The 15,092-nt window shown below is 44.5% G+C and overlaps 1 protein-coding gene across 1 annotated transcript; it reads left to right on the top strand.

Moving 5' to 3' along the window:
• The first annotated feature begins 3,054 nt into the window (after positions 1–3,054).
• LOC138372590 (collagen alpha-5(IV) chain-like) lies at positions 3,055–5,100 on the top strand. Its single transcript, XM_069338076.1, has one exon. The coding sequence runs from the start codon at positions 3,055–3,057 to the stop codon at positions 5,098–5,100; it is 2,046 nt and encodes a 681-aa protein (XP_069194177.1).
• The last annotated feature ends 9,992 nt before the right edge of the window (positions 5,101–15,092 follow it).

Raw genomic sequence — 15,092 nt, forward strand, 5'->3', positions numbered from 1 at the left:
GTATAGTTGGAAAATTATTAGTTAGAAATAATTTACAAAATACCTTGTGAAGAATGAAATATTTTAGGTTTAACATCCAAAGGTTTAACATTTCGAATTCCGTAGCATGAATATTATATAAAAAGACCTAAAACGACGTTTTTTTGGAGTGTAAATCATGCATCTTGGTTTATATACAAGAGGATTTCTCTGAATGTCATATTTGTTATGCCACAGGAGTCGAAATACTTGGTGTAGAGCAGCCGTGGCGTGTAGAGCAGCCGTGGCGTGTAGAGCAGCCGTGGCGTGTAGAGCAGCCGTGGCGTGTAGAGCAGCCGTGGCGTGTAGAGCAGCCGTGGCGTGTAGAGCAGCCGTGGCGTGTAGAGCAGCCGTGGCGTGTAGAGCAGCCGTGGCGTGTAGAGCAGCCGTGGCGTGTAGAGCAGCCGTGGCGTGTAGAGCAGCCGTGGCGTGTAGAGCAGCCGTGGCGTGTAGAGCAGCCGTGGCGTGTAGAGCAGCCGTGGCGTGTAGAGCAGCCGTGGCGTGTAGAGCAGCCGTGGCGTGTAGAGCAGCCGTGGCGTGTAGAGCAGCCGTGGCGTGTAGAGCAGCCGTGGCGTGTAGAGCAGCCGTGGCGTGTAGAGCAGCCGTGGCGTGTAGAGCAGCCGTGGCGTGTAGAGCAGCCGTGGCGTGTAGAGCAGCCGTGGCGTGTAGAGCAGCCGTGGTGACCTGCGATGATAGCACTGACCTGCGATAACACTGACCTACGATGATAGCGCTGACCTGCGATGATAACACACACACGCTCTACTCTTGATCTCTGAACCTGACATCTCCCAACCACTTGGGTTGGACGGTAGAACGATGGTCTCGCTTCATGCAGGTCGGTGTTCAATCCCCGACCATCCAAGTGGTTGGATGGTCGTTCATTTCCATTCACTTCCCTCCCGTCTCATCCAGAATCCTTATCTTGACCCCTTCCAAGTGCTATATATATAGTGGTACTGGCTTGGCGTTTTCCCCCTACTAATTCATTCTCTCTTGCCTCCCAGCTCTCATCCTTCCCACTAGTATATATCTCCCGGCCTCACATCTCTCCCTCTTCTCTTCATCTCCCACCTTCCATCCTCTCATCTCTCCCCTTGTGTTGTTCCTGTTGGTTTTGGTTCACTTAACATTTATTCCTGGTTCTCTTTCTGTCCGCATCAGTCCAACATTTATCCTCCCCACTCCTGTTCTCCTTCACCCTCGTGTTTTGCATATCCTCCTCTCATTCCTATGTATTTACCATGCACACTTTCTCCCTCCCCTTGGCTCTCACTCATGTGTATTTTCCTCTCCCTCACTATCACATTTCCCTCTCTCTCTTCCTCACACAGCTGCGCTCAGGATAACTTTTTTTTTTACAGAATTTTGGCAGACTTTAAAATCAAATTAATTCGTCGAGTGATAGTGCCGCCTTAATTAGCATCTATACATCCAAAATAGCACATAGTGAACGAGCCATTACGAATATTATTAGAGGATAACTATAAGAAGAGCTGCTTTAAGTATCACTCGGGGTCAGAGTGTGGTGGCTATCTAAGAATGTTGATACTTCTGAAGTTATTCTCCTGCCTTCCCCATTCAACTTGCTCTCACGATTCATCAGGCATCAGATTTGAAGCGTATTTGCCTATCTAGACAACCCAACTAGCCTCCCCTCTGACGGTAGAAAGACGGTCATGCTTCATGCAGGTCTACTGGTTGGGCTGCACCATGTTTTCACCCCCAGCCCGTCCCAAATCCTCATCCGTACCAAGTGTCATAGTCGTAATGGCTTGGCACTTTGTCCAAATAGTTCCCTTCCCTTCCATCCTCCCTGTCAGAAAACCCGACACTATTTACTAATATTAAATACAATATGCAGATAATATTGCTGCTGTTGTATGCACAAGTTATTCCATAGAAAATGTAGCCTGTAGTGGAATTTTCCCTCAATAGAAAACGGAATATCATTGCCATAGTGCTATAAATTCACCAGCTATTCTGTTGGGAATTATTCTTAATACAGCCGTCTTTGGACTTTTAACATCATAAAACATCTCATTTGAATTAACTTAATTAGCAGCACTAAACTAGAATAAATGTGACCTTTCTACCAATTATTGACATCTGGACAAAGAGAGCCAGAGCGTCAGGTGGTGAGAGGTTAGCCATTTAGACCGAGTCGCCGGAGTGTGTTCAGCTCCTATAATTCTCCCTTGGACGAAGTGTTATGGAGATCAAATTAGTGCTTCTTCCACCATCAACACGCAGTCAACATCTAAATAAGGGAAGTCCCTTTCCGAAAACGGAAATCTAATAATTTCCGGTTGGTAATGTTAGGTAGATAGGATTAATTCCGGTTAGAACACGAGTAAGCGACATCATCCAGGTAATTATTCCCTGGTCCTTATATAAAATACAAATGTTTCCTCTAATATAGCTGTCATATATAGGATTCCAGCTTTACAGCAAGTGTCATTTTAACAGGTGTAGAAGATGAAGCAAGAATTAATATTGGTAGACTAGTTACATGGGTGGTTGATGCTAGCTTCAGCTATGAAGATTATTTGGTGTCGTTATCCATGTTTATACCTGGTTGACTAAGCCTACTATACAATAAGGCCTCTGAATTATCATTACTAATGTATGTAGTTTAATACTGTAGTTTGATTGGCTACATTTATATCAATTTAAAATACCCCCCCCCCCCCTAATGTGCAAGGAGACGATTTGTGAGAATATTGCAGAAATACAGTCCGCTAAACATCATACAAACTGCTATCGAAATATATTATTGTAAATATAAATTCTATATAAATTCATATAAATTAAATAAATAAAATCTCACCAGTTGGTTCCCCACACTCTCTACTCCCTGAAACCTGACTTCCTCCATCTACCTTCGATCTCTCCCTTAATCCAACCTCCCTCCCTCCAACCAATCTCCGTCCATCATCATTTGCTTCAACCTCTCTTCTTCCACTCTGGTCCCCCTCCCTCCACCTCGCTGCCTCCCTCACCTCTGGCACATGATCAGCTCCATCAACACCTGGAATGTTTGGACAGAAGGACTCGCTCAATTTTGGAGTCAAACACCGTCTCTTGAGAGGCAGAAGTGGCTCCGATTCCTCTCTCACACTTGTCTGCCTCCCCACGCCGGACACTCCGGGCTGCCCTCCCCACGCCGGACACTCGGGGCTGCCCTCCCCACGCCGGACACTCGGGGCTGCCCTCCCCACGCCGGACACTCGGGGCTGCCCTCCCCACGCCGGACACTCGGGGCTGCCCTCCACACGCCGGACACTCGGGGCTGCCCTCCACACGCCGGACACTCGGGGCTGCCCTCCACACGCCGGACACTCGGGGCTGCCCTCCACACGCCGGACACTCGGGGCTGCCCTCCACACGCCGGACACTCGGGGCTGCCCTCCACACGCCGGACACTCTGGGCTGCCCTCCCCACGCCGGACACTCTGGGCTGCCCTCCACACGCCGGACACTCTGGGCTGCCCTCCACACGCCGGACACTCTGGGCTGCCCTCCACACGCCGGACACTCTGGGCTGCCCTCCACACGCCGGACACTCTGGGCTGCCCTCCCCACGCCGGACACTCGGGGCTGCCCTCCACACGCCGGACACTCTGGGCTGCCCTCCACACGCCGGACACTCTGGGCTGCCCTCCACACGCCGGACACTCTGGGCTGCCCTCCACACGCCGGACACTCGGGGCTGCCCTCCCCACGCCGGACACTCGGGGCTGCCCTCCCCACGCCGGACACTCTGGGCTGCCCTCCACACGCCGGACACTCTGGGCTGCCCTCCACACGCCGGACACTCTGGGCTGCCCTCCACACGCCGGACACTCTGGGCTGCCCTCCACACGCCGGACACTCTGGGCTGCCCTCCACACGCCGGACACTCTGGGCTGCCCTCCCCACGCCGGACTCTCTGGGCTGCCCTCCCCACGCCGGACACTCTGGGCTGCCCTCCCCACGCCGGACACTCTGGGCTGCCCTCCCCACGCCGGACACTCTGGGCTGCCCTCCACACGCCGGACACTCTGGGCTGCCCTCCCCACGCCGGACACTCGGGGCTGCCCTCCCCACGCCGGACACTCGGGGCTGCCCTCCCCACGCCGGACACTCGGGGCTGCCCTCCCCACGCCGGACACTCGGGGCTGCCCTCCCCACGCCGGACACTCTGGGCTGCCCTCCACACGCCGGACACTCTGGGCTGCCCTCCACACGCCGGACACTCTGGGCTGCCCTCCACACGCCGGACACTCTGGGCTGCCCTCCACACGCCGGACACTCTGGGCTGCCCTCCACACGCCGGACACTCTGGGCTGCCCTCCACACGCCGGACACTCTGGGCTGCCCTCCACACGCCGGACACTCTGGGCTGCCCTCCACACGCCGGACACTCTGGGCTGCCCTCCACACGCCGGACACTCTGGGCTGCCCTCCACACGCCGGACACTCTGGGCTGCCCTCCACACGCCGGACACTCTGGGCTGCCCTCCACACGCCGGACACTCTGGGCTGCCCTCCACACGCCGGACACTCGGGGCTGCCCTCCACACGCCGGACACTCGGGGCTGCCCTCCCCACGCCGGACACTCGGGGCTGCCCTCCCCACGCCGGACACTCTGGGCTGCCCTCCCCACGCCGGACACTCTGGGCTGCCCTCCCCACGCCGGACACTCTGGGCTGCCCTCCACACGCCGGACACTCTGGGCTGCCCTCCACACGCCGGACACTCTGGGCTGCCCTCCACACGCCGGACACTCTGGGCTGCCCTCCACACGCCGGACACTCTGGGCTGCCCTCCACACGCCGGACACTCTGGGCTGCCCTCCACACGCCGGACACTCTGGGCTGCCCTCCACACGCCGGACACTCTGGGCTGCCCTCCACACGCCGGACACTCTGGGCTGCCCTCCACACGCCGGACACTCTGGGCTGCCCTCCACACGCCGGACACTCTGGGCTGCCCTCCACACGCCGGACACTCTGGGCTGCCCTCCACACGCCGGACACTCTGGGCTGCCCTCCACACGCCGGACACTCTGGGCTGCCCTCCACACGCCGGACTCTTGACTTCCGTGGAAACATTTAAATTTTGTTAATCCTTCCCTCTCCCCCATCGCAATCGCTGACCAAATTTACTAAAATTATTTTTCTCCAGGCCATCTTTCATCATATTTCTCCCTCACACGTCTCCCTCCCCTCTCCCTGTCCCTCCCCCTCCTTGTCCCTTCCCCTCCCTGTCCCTCCCCCTCCCTGTCCCTCCCCCTCCCTGTCCCTCCCCCTTCCTGTCTCTCCCCCTCCCTGTCTCTCCCCCTCCCTGTCCCTCCCTCTCTCCCTCTCCCTTCCCCCCCCTGTCCCTTCCCCTCCCTGTCCCTCCCCCTCCCCCTCCCTGTCCCTCTCCCTTCCTGTCCCTCTCCCTCCCTGTCCCTCTCCCTCCCTGTCCCTCTCCCTCCCTGTCCCTCCCCCTCCCTGTCCCTCCCCCTCCCAGTCCCTCCCCCTCCCCGTCCCTCCCCCTCCCCGTCCCTCCCCCTCCCCGTCCCTCCCCCTCTCCCTTCCTGTCCCTCCCCCTCTCCCTCCCTGTCCTTCCCGCTCCTCCCGCTCCCCTCGCTCCCCGCTCCTCCCATAGTAGTGTAAACCGGGCCAAATACGTGCGATTTTGGTTTTTTCCCACGCACGTACTTGGCCCCTGGGTTTTACGAACTTTTTTCCCATGCACGTACTTGGCCCCTGGGTTTTACGAACTTTTTTTTCCACGCACGTACTTGGCCCCTGGGTTTTATGAACTTTTTTTCCCACGCACGTACTTGGCCCCTGGGTTTTACGAACTTTTTTCCCATGCACGTACTTGGCCCCTGGGTTTTACGAACTTTTTTTTCCACGCACGTACTTGGCCCCTGGATTTTACGAACTTTTTTTCCCACGCACGTACTTGGCCCCTGGATTTTATTAACATTTTTCCCCACGCACGTACTTGGCCCCTGGGTTTTACGAACTTTTTTTCAGCATGCACGTACTTGGCCCCTGGATTTTACGAACTTTTTTCCCCACGCACGTACTTGGCCCCTGGGTTTTACGAACTTTTTTTCAGCATGCACGTACTTGGCCCCTGGATTTTACGAACTTTTTTCCCCACACACGTACTTGGCCCCTGGGTTTTACGAACTTTTTTTTCCACGCACGTACTTGGCCCCTGGATTTTACGAACTTTTTTTTCCCACGCATGTACTTGGCCCCTGGGTTTTACGAACTTTTTTTCCCACGCACGTACTTGGCCCCTGGGTTTTACGAACTGTTTTCACCATGCCAGTCATTGGCCTCTGCCATTTAGCTGAAGGGGATTAAAAGGCCGGTCCCTGGCATACCCAAATTTCGTTACCCCAGTGAACCTTGCACAGACATCGCTAATAGACAATGACGTCACCAGCCAGCCGCTCAGCGTTCCTGCACAGGTACGATCAAGGGGATTAAAAAGCCGGTCCCTGGCGTACCTAAATTTCGTTACCCCGGTGACCCTGCACAGACATTGCTAATGGTCAATGACGTCACCCTTGTCTTCATCTTCCCTGTATAAGTCCGTTTTCTGTAATAGTGTAATTATTCCCATTTTCAATATTTATAGCAAAGGGGGATTCAAATGCTGCCATCTGTCAAACCTAATGTGCAATAGCGTTAACCATTATAAGCTCGTTTTTCACAATTAGGTATTACCATACGGTTTCCCATTGTCTAAAATCATTTTATAGCTAAGATTAGATAATAATAATAACATAAGAAATGAGTTCAAACCCTGTTACAGAACCAGTATTTACCCAGGTCTTTTTCCTAAATCTAAAACTTATTCCAATTTATGTCCATTGTTTCATGTTCTGTCTAGTGTTGATAATTTTAATAGTCTATTAATATTCCCCCTTTATCAAGTCCATTCATTCACAGCTCTATCATGTCACCTCTATTTCTTTGCCTTTCTAGAGAATGTAATTTAAGCTTTGTCAATCTTTCTTCGGAGATTGCTTATAGAGCATAGGGCAAAATAAAAATGAAAACTTACTATCTTTCATTTGTATGAAAACAGTTCCGTGCCAGGCGTGGTGACTTCAATGCGATTTCAGTACTAATCCAATATTACTGTATAAACTAACAGTCCCCTGCCAGGCGTGGTGACTTCAATGCAATTTCAGTAGTAATCCAATATTACTGCATAAACCCATAAATATATATATATATATATATATATATATATATATATATATATATATATATATATATATATATATATATATATAATATATATATATATATATATATATGCGCATCTCACATTCGCTCAAAACATACCTCCCACACCTTACTGTAGCATATAACAGATCAAAAAATACTCATTCAGTAAAAGCAAGGCCTTCTGCAGTTACCTGCTTTTCTGACGTCATCATCCCTAATGTGGCGCGAGGCGTCAACGGGCTAAATGCGGATCCCAGGAGGTTCACACATAAGTGTGAACTCTTAATCTGGCTTAATACTTCAACTGTACTCTGTGCTTCATCAGAGTTGATATTCAGCTACAATAGCTCGTATTTTCGCTCATTGCTTATATTTTCTGTTATTCGTAAACCCGATCAAACCATCCTAACCTATTATATATGGCAAACAAATACATTCTACAGACCAGTTATTGTTGTTGTTTAGTGACATCGTGAAAAGCGACCTCAGGTATAGGGATAAGGTATTGCTGGCCATTAGCACATAGGTGTGAAGGTATTACAGCACCTGACTGGTCAACTATGTATGACGTCACCAGACAACCAATGCAACCTTTGGCGTCCTACTGGCATGTGTATTTGATGTTATTCAAAAATGACTAGACTATCCATCCCCTACCTAACCTAATCAGGGGACTAAGAACATACATTTTAGTCATCCACAACTGTAATCATTATTCAGTGATAAGTTCAAAAGTATAACAGAAGCCCAAATGTCGTACTGCAATTTAAGCAGAATCGTACATCTGGCAGCATAGCAGGTGAGCTGAACATAAGAATAAAGGTAACTGCAGAGGTCCTATTGGCCCATACGAGGCAGCTCCTATATATTTCCACCCAATCTCATTCATGTCCACCCTATGCTTAAAACAACCAAGGGATCCCACTTAAACTATTAGTTTACAATAATAGTTTTAATAAATAGCTCTTATTCTAGTTTTATACACAACAGCAATTATGAAACCCTATAGCTAGATATTCTACTATAATCCACGAGTAGTTACCACACATCTGGCAGTACAGCGGATTAGTGGCTGTGTTCATAGGCTAGTCAACTGTCCTCACATCCATCAAATAGCTATCCAAATGTCGCACCTCAATTCATCCATCTAGCAACTCAGCTGGATGCTAGCCACTATATTCATAGGCTAATCATTTCTACACATCAAAAAATCCTAGATTTGCTACGCAAATCAGGTAACTTTTTTCTAAACCAACAGTCGCAAATACAAGCATACATACCTACTCATAATCCACAACCTATACATTCATAGAGAATAGCCTAGTTTTTGCCACCATTTCCCCATTAATCAGATGCAATTTATGCCATGCACACAGTAAATACAGCATCTATACACCAAATATGCCATTTATTCACAAAATATATTATTTACACTCACAATATGCCATCACACAAAAATATGTCATTTATAGACAAAAATATAACATTTACATGCAAAAATATGTCAGTTAGACATGAAAATGTAGCATTTACACAATATTGCATGGACACTCAGAGTATGACATTTACACAAAGTACGGTATTTTGCACAAATATATCAAAATGCTTATGCATTTAGACAATCAAAAATGCGCTTTCACTAAAATTACACAATTTCACAAACATAATTTTCAAAAAATACCCACACATTGTCTCATAAACCAAAATACACTTACACCATGAAGATCTATTTTATCAGATTACAGAGCTTACACAAAATACACAATTTTCACATACAAACACAGTTGCACCAGTTCCACTTCAACAAATTAAAAACACAACTTGCATAAATGCACTATTGTCACAAAAATTATTATAAAACATGGACAATTATTACACAGTTTGTGTAATTATTTTACATCTTTGCACAATTAATACAAGAAAACTTGCTATATAATTACTCAACTTGCACAATGACAATCAATACACAAAGGTATAAATAAATAATTCGTCCATATGCAATTACACAACATGCGCAATTAATACACGACTTATACAAATATTACACATCTTTCATAAATATTACACAACTTGTACAAATGCATATCTAGCACAAAATACGTACAATACATAACTACCCCAAATATGAAAATACACAACTAGCTTAAATACACGATTTACACAAATACAATTGCGACATTTACACAACTTGCTCAAAAATATAATCAATACACAACTTACCAAAATATGAACAATACATAACTAGCACATATTCATTAAATACACAACTAAGCAATTTCCGCAAATACACATACAAAAACATATAAAATTAATACATACAACTTGCAAAAACAATACACAATTTATAGAAATATAATCAATACATAATTGCAATAATCATTCAACTTATGCAAAATACATAATCTGCACAATTAATACACAAGTATATTAATTGTGCTATATATGTACAAACACAACCAACTAGGTCAAACAATACACAATTTGCATGATATTTTTCTGGGTATATTTAGGACATTAATTATAATATGCTGAGTTTAACCAACTCCCCAAAAGTCAGAATTTCACATATAAAAATGGTGCATATGACTTCCGATGAGCTCAATATATAACATTCTTTTGCCATTAAGATATCAACATTATTAGTGCTAAACTATTCATCTAACATATGTCCACTGCTTTTATGTCTTATTAATACGTTCCTTGTTACATTCTCTCCAGTCAGACCACCATATTTATGTATTCATTCAAACCATCTAACAGACTTATTTGTTCTAGCCTTAGTTATGTTAGGGCAGGTGGGGTTAGGTGAAGTCAGTATTTTCTATGATAATTTTAGACAAATTTGCTATATCTTATCAAAATGCATCCTGTTAAAACTTAAATTCATCTAAATCTATCAAAAATATACTTATACTACGCAAATTTGACTAAATTCAACCTAGCTAAACTAACTAAATATGAGCATCCCATATCCTCACATACAAGCCTATGTCGCCTCTGTCCATACATTATATGAGTCTGCCATATAGCACGAACCCCAAATAGGAAAATTTACACTATTTCATAAACATACTAGTTCATTACCCTAAGATATTATATATGACCTTCCCTACACCACCTCACCTAACCTGACCTGGCATAATCAAACCTAGATTTAGTTCAAGTTGGTGAAATTTAAGCTATGCCACTTTAATTCGACATAATTTATGGCAATTTCCACCAAATATACCCAAATGTTGCATAGCATAGCACTGCCAAAGCCCATTTTCTCCTATTCCATACTACCCTACACAACCTCACCTAACCTGACCTAGCATATCCAAACCTGGATTTTGTTAAAGTCGGCGAAATTTATGCTATGCCACCTAAATTTGACCTAATTTAAGGCAATTCCCACCAAATATTTCCACCAAATATACCCAAATGTCGCGTATCATAGCATCGCCAAAGCCCATTTTTACCTACATTTTCTCCTATTCCATCCTACCCTACACAACCTCACCTAACCTGTCCTAGCATATCCAAACCTAGATTTGGTTAAAGTCGGCGAAATTTAAGTTATCTCATATAAATTTGACCTAATTTAAGACAATTTCCACCAAATATACCCAAAAATGTTTTTTTGAACATAGCACGGCCAAAGCTCATTTTAGCTGAGTTTTCACCTATTCCAACCTGCCCTAGACAACCCTACCCAGCCTCTCCTGGCATATCCAAAGTCAGATTTGCTTATAGTTGGCAAAAATTTATGCCTTTCCCACCTAAATTTAAGCCAATTTCCACCGAATATACCCAAATGTTTTTGTATCTTAGCATGGTCAAAGTTTATTTTAGCCGAGTTTTCACCTATTCCAACCTGCCCTAGACATCCCTACCCGGCCTCTCCTGGCATATCCAAAGTCAGATTTGATTATAGTCGGCAAAATTTATGCCTTTCCCACCTAAATTTTACCTAATTTATGCCAATTTCCACCGAATATACCCAAATGTTTTGTATCTTAGCATGGTCAAAGTTCATTTCACCCAAGTTTTTCACCAATTCCATCTTACCTTACACAGCCTTACCTAACCTGACCTAGCATATCCCAAGCTAGATTTGATTAGAGTTCCTGAAATTTATGCTTACTCACCTAAATTCAACCTAATTTAAGACAATTTCTACCCAATATACCCAAAATGATTTGTTACATAGCTCAGCCAAAGACCATTTTACCCGAGTTTTCACATATTCCAACCAACCCTACATAGCCTTACCTATCCCTGACCTAGCAGATTTGATTAAAGTTGGGGAAATTTAAGCTATCGCCATCAAATTGGAGACAATTTCCACCAAATATGCCTAAATGTTGTGTATCATAGCACAGCCAAAACCCATTTTACCCACATTTTCATCCATTCCATCTAAACCTGGACCTAGCCTCTGATACTACATATACTCAGAGAAGTGATGTTTTTGGGATATGAACCTAAATGCCCGTGCCTAACCTGCAAGAGTCTTGGAGCTTTGTTGAATATTTTATCTATTTTTCTTCAAAAACTGAAGTTTTGGATATGAACCTATCCGCACTGTGCCTAACCTGCTAGGTTCTTTGTTGAACATTGTAACCATATTCATAGAAAAGTGATGTTTTGGATATGGACCTAACAGCCCCTCTCCTTTAAAACTTGGAACTGTGTTCAATATTGTAGATATAGTGTTGGGTATGTGTTTTGTTTTTACACATCAACCCAACCGTCCTGGACCTAACCTCCCTTCATCTAACTTCAAATTTATCGTAAATATGGAAGGACGTGTTGTTTGTGCAACAACCCAACCATCCTTGACCTAACCTCCATTTATCAAACTCCAAATTTATCATAAATATGGGAGGACCGTGTTATTTGTGCATCAACCCAGCCGTCCTGGGCCTAACCTCCCTTTATCTAACTTCAAATTTATAGTATTTATGGGAAGAAGGTGTTGTTTATGCATCAACCCAACCTCCCTGGACCTAACCTCTGATACACGAATCTTGGTTCAATATTGCATCATACTCGTAGCATATTTTTTTCACATAATTCAACCATCCTCAACCTAACCTCTATTACCTGGGGGGAGGGAGGTTAATGGAAAATATGATAATGGGAATTTTCTCTACATCAGTTCAACTTAACCATACTTAACCTAACCTTAGTTAGAAAGGGATATAACTCACCAAAACTATTTAATTACCATTTACCTTATTTTCCTTATCCTAACCTATAACTAGAGGGTTTAGACCCCCCTTTACCTCGAAATTATAGTATAGGGTTAAATTAGGGAATGTTAGGTTTATATGTGAAAATATATTCCTACCTTAAATATATAGTATAATTTCGAGGTAAATGTTATATTTTTGTCTATAAATGACATATTTTTGTGTGATGGCATATTTTGAGTGTAAATAATATATTTTGTGAATAAATGGCATATTTGGTGTATAGATGCTGTATTTACTGTGTGCATGGCATAAATTGCATCTGATTAATGGGGAAATGGTGGCAAAAACTAGGCTATTCTCTATGAATGTATAGGTTGTGGATTATGAGTAGGTATGTATGCTTGTATTTGCGACTGTTGGTTTAGAAACAAGTTACCTGATTTGCGTAGCAAATCTAGGATTTTTTGAGGTGTAGAAATGATTAGCCTATGAATATAGTGGCTAGCATCCAGCTGAGTTGCTAGATGGATAAATTGAGGTGCGACATTTGGATAGCTATTTGATGGATGTGAGGACAGTTGACTAGCCTATGAACACAGCCACTAATCCGCTGTACTGCCAGATGTGTGGTAACTAGTTGTGGATTATAGTAGAATATCTAGCTATAGGGTTTCATAATTGCTGTTGTGTATAAAACTAGAATAAGAGCTATTTATTAAAACTATTATTGTAAACTAATACTTTAAGTGGGATCCCTTGGTTGTTTTAAGCATAGGGTGGACATGAATGAGATTGGGTGGAAATATTTAGGAGCTGCCTCGTATGGGCCAATAGGACCTCTGCAGTTACCTTTATTCTTATGTTCAGCTCACCTACTATGCTGCCAGATGTACGATTCTGCTTAAATTGCAGTACGACATTTGGGCTTCTGTTATACTTTTGAACTTATCACTGAATAATGATTACAGTTGTGGATGACTAAAATGTATGTTCTTAGTCCTCTGATTAGGTTAGGTAGGGGATGGATAGTCTAGTCATTTTTGAATAATAACATCAAATACACATGCCAGTAGGACGCCAAAGGTTGCATTGGTTGTCTGGTGACGTCATACATAGTTGACCAGTCAGGTGCTGTAATACCTTCACACCTATGTGCTAATGGCCAGCAATACCTTATCCCTATACCTGAGGTCGCTTTTCACGATGTCACTAAACAACAACAATAACTGGTCTGTAGAATGTATTTGTTTGCTATATATAATAAGTTAGGTTAGGATGGTTTGATCGGGTTTACGAATAACAGAAAATATAAGCAATGAGCGAAAATACGAGCTATTGTAGCTGAATATCAACTCTGATGAAGCACAGAGTACAGTTGAGGTATTAAGCCAGATTAAGAGTTCACACTTATGTGTGAACCTCCTGGGATCCTCATTTAGCCCGTTGACGCCTCGCACCACATTAGGGATGATGATGTCAGAAAAGCAGGTAACTGCAGAAGGCCTTGCTTTTACTGAATGAGTATTTTTTGATCTGTTATATGCTACAGTAAGGTGTGGGAGGTATGTTTTGAGCGAATGTGAGATGCACATATATATATATATATATTTATGGGTTTATGCAGTAATATTGGATTACTACTGAAATTGCATTGAAGTCACCACGCCTGGCAGGGGACTGTTTTCATACAAATGAAAGATAGTAAGTTTTCATTTTTATTTTGCCCTATGCTCTATAAGCAATCTCCGAAGAAAGATTGACAAAGCTTAAATTACATTCTCTAGAGAGGCAAAGAAATAAAGGTGACATGATAGAGCTGTGAATGAATGGACATGATAAAGGGGGAATATTAATAGACTATTAAAATTATCAACACTAGACAGAACATGAAACAATGGACATAAATTGGAATAAGTTTTAGATTTAGGAAAAAAACCTGGGTAAATACTGGTTCTGTAACAGGGTTTGAACTCATTTCTTATGTTATTATTATTATGTAATCTTAGCTATAAAATGATCTTAGACAATGGGAAACCGTATGGTAATACCTAATTGTGAAAAACGAGCTTATAATGGTTAACGCCATTGCACATTAGGCTTGACAGATGGTAGCATTTGAATCCCCCTTTGCTATAAATATTGAAAATGGGAATAATTACACTATAACAGAAAACGGACTTATACAGGGAAGATGAAGACAGGGGTGACGTCATTGACCATTAGCAATGTCTGTGCTGGGTCACCGGGGTAACGAAATTTAGGTACACCAGGGACCGGCTTTTTAATCCCCTTGATCGTACCTGTGCAGGAACGCTGAGCGGCTGGCTGGTGACGTCATTGTCTATTAGCGATGTCTGTGCAAGGTTCACTGGGGTAACGAAATTTGGGTACGCCAGGGATCGGCCTTTTAATCCCCTTCAGCTAAATGGCAGAGGCCAATGACTGGCATGGTGAAAACAGTTCGTAAAACCCAGGGGCCAAGTACGTGCGTGGGAAAAAAAGTTCGTAAAACCCAGGGGCCAAGTACGTGCGTGGGAAAAAAAAGTTTGTAAAATCCAGGGGCCAAGTACGTGCGTGGGAAAAAAAGTTCGTAAAACCCAGGGGCCAAGTACGTGCGTGGGAAAAAACCAAAATAGCAGTACTTGGCTCGGTTTACACTACTTC

Source organism: Procambarus clarkii, chromosome 39 (genome assembly GCF_040958095.1).
Source record: "Procambarus clarkii isolate CNS0578487 chromosome 39, FALCON_Pclarkii_2.0, whole genome shotgun sequence".
Lineage (NCBI taxonomy): Eukaryota > Metazoa > Arthropoda > Malacostraca > Decapoda > Cambaridae > Procambarus > Procambarus clarkii.

Bases quoted from the DNA above. Each gene is read 5' to 3' on its own strand.
- LOC138372590 (XM_069338076.1), top strand. From the start codon at position 3,055: ATGTTTGGACAGAAGGACTCGCTCAATTTTGGAGTCAAACACCGTCTC.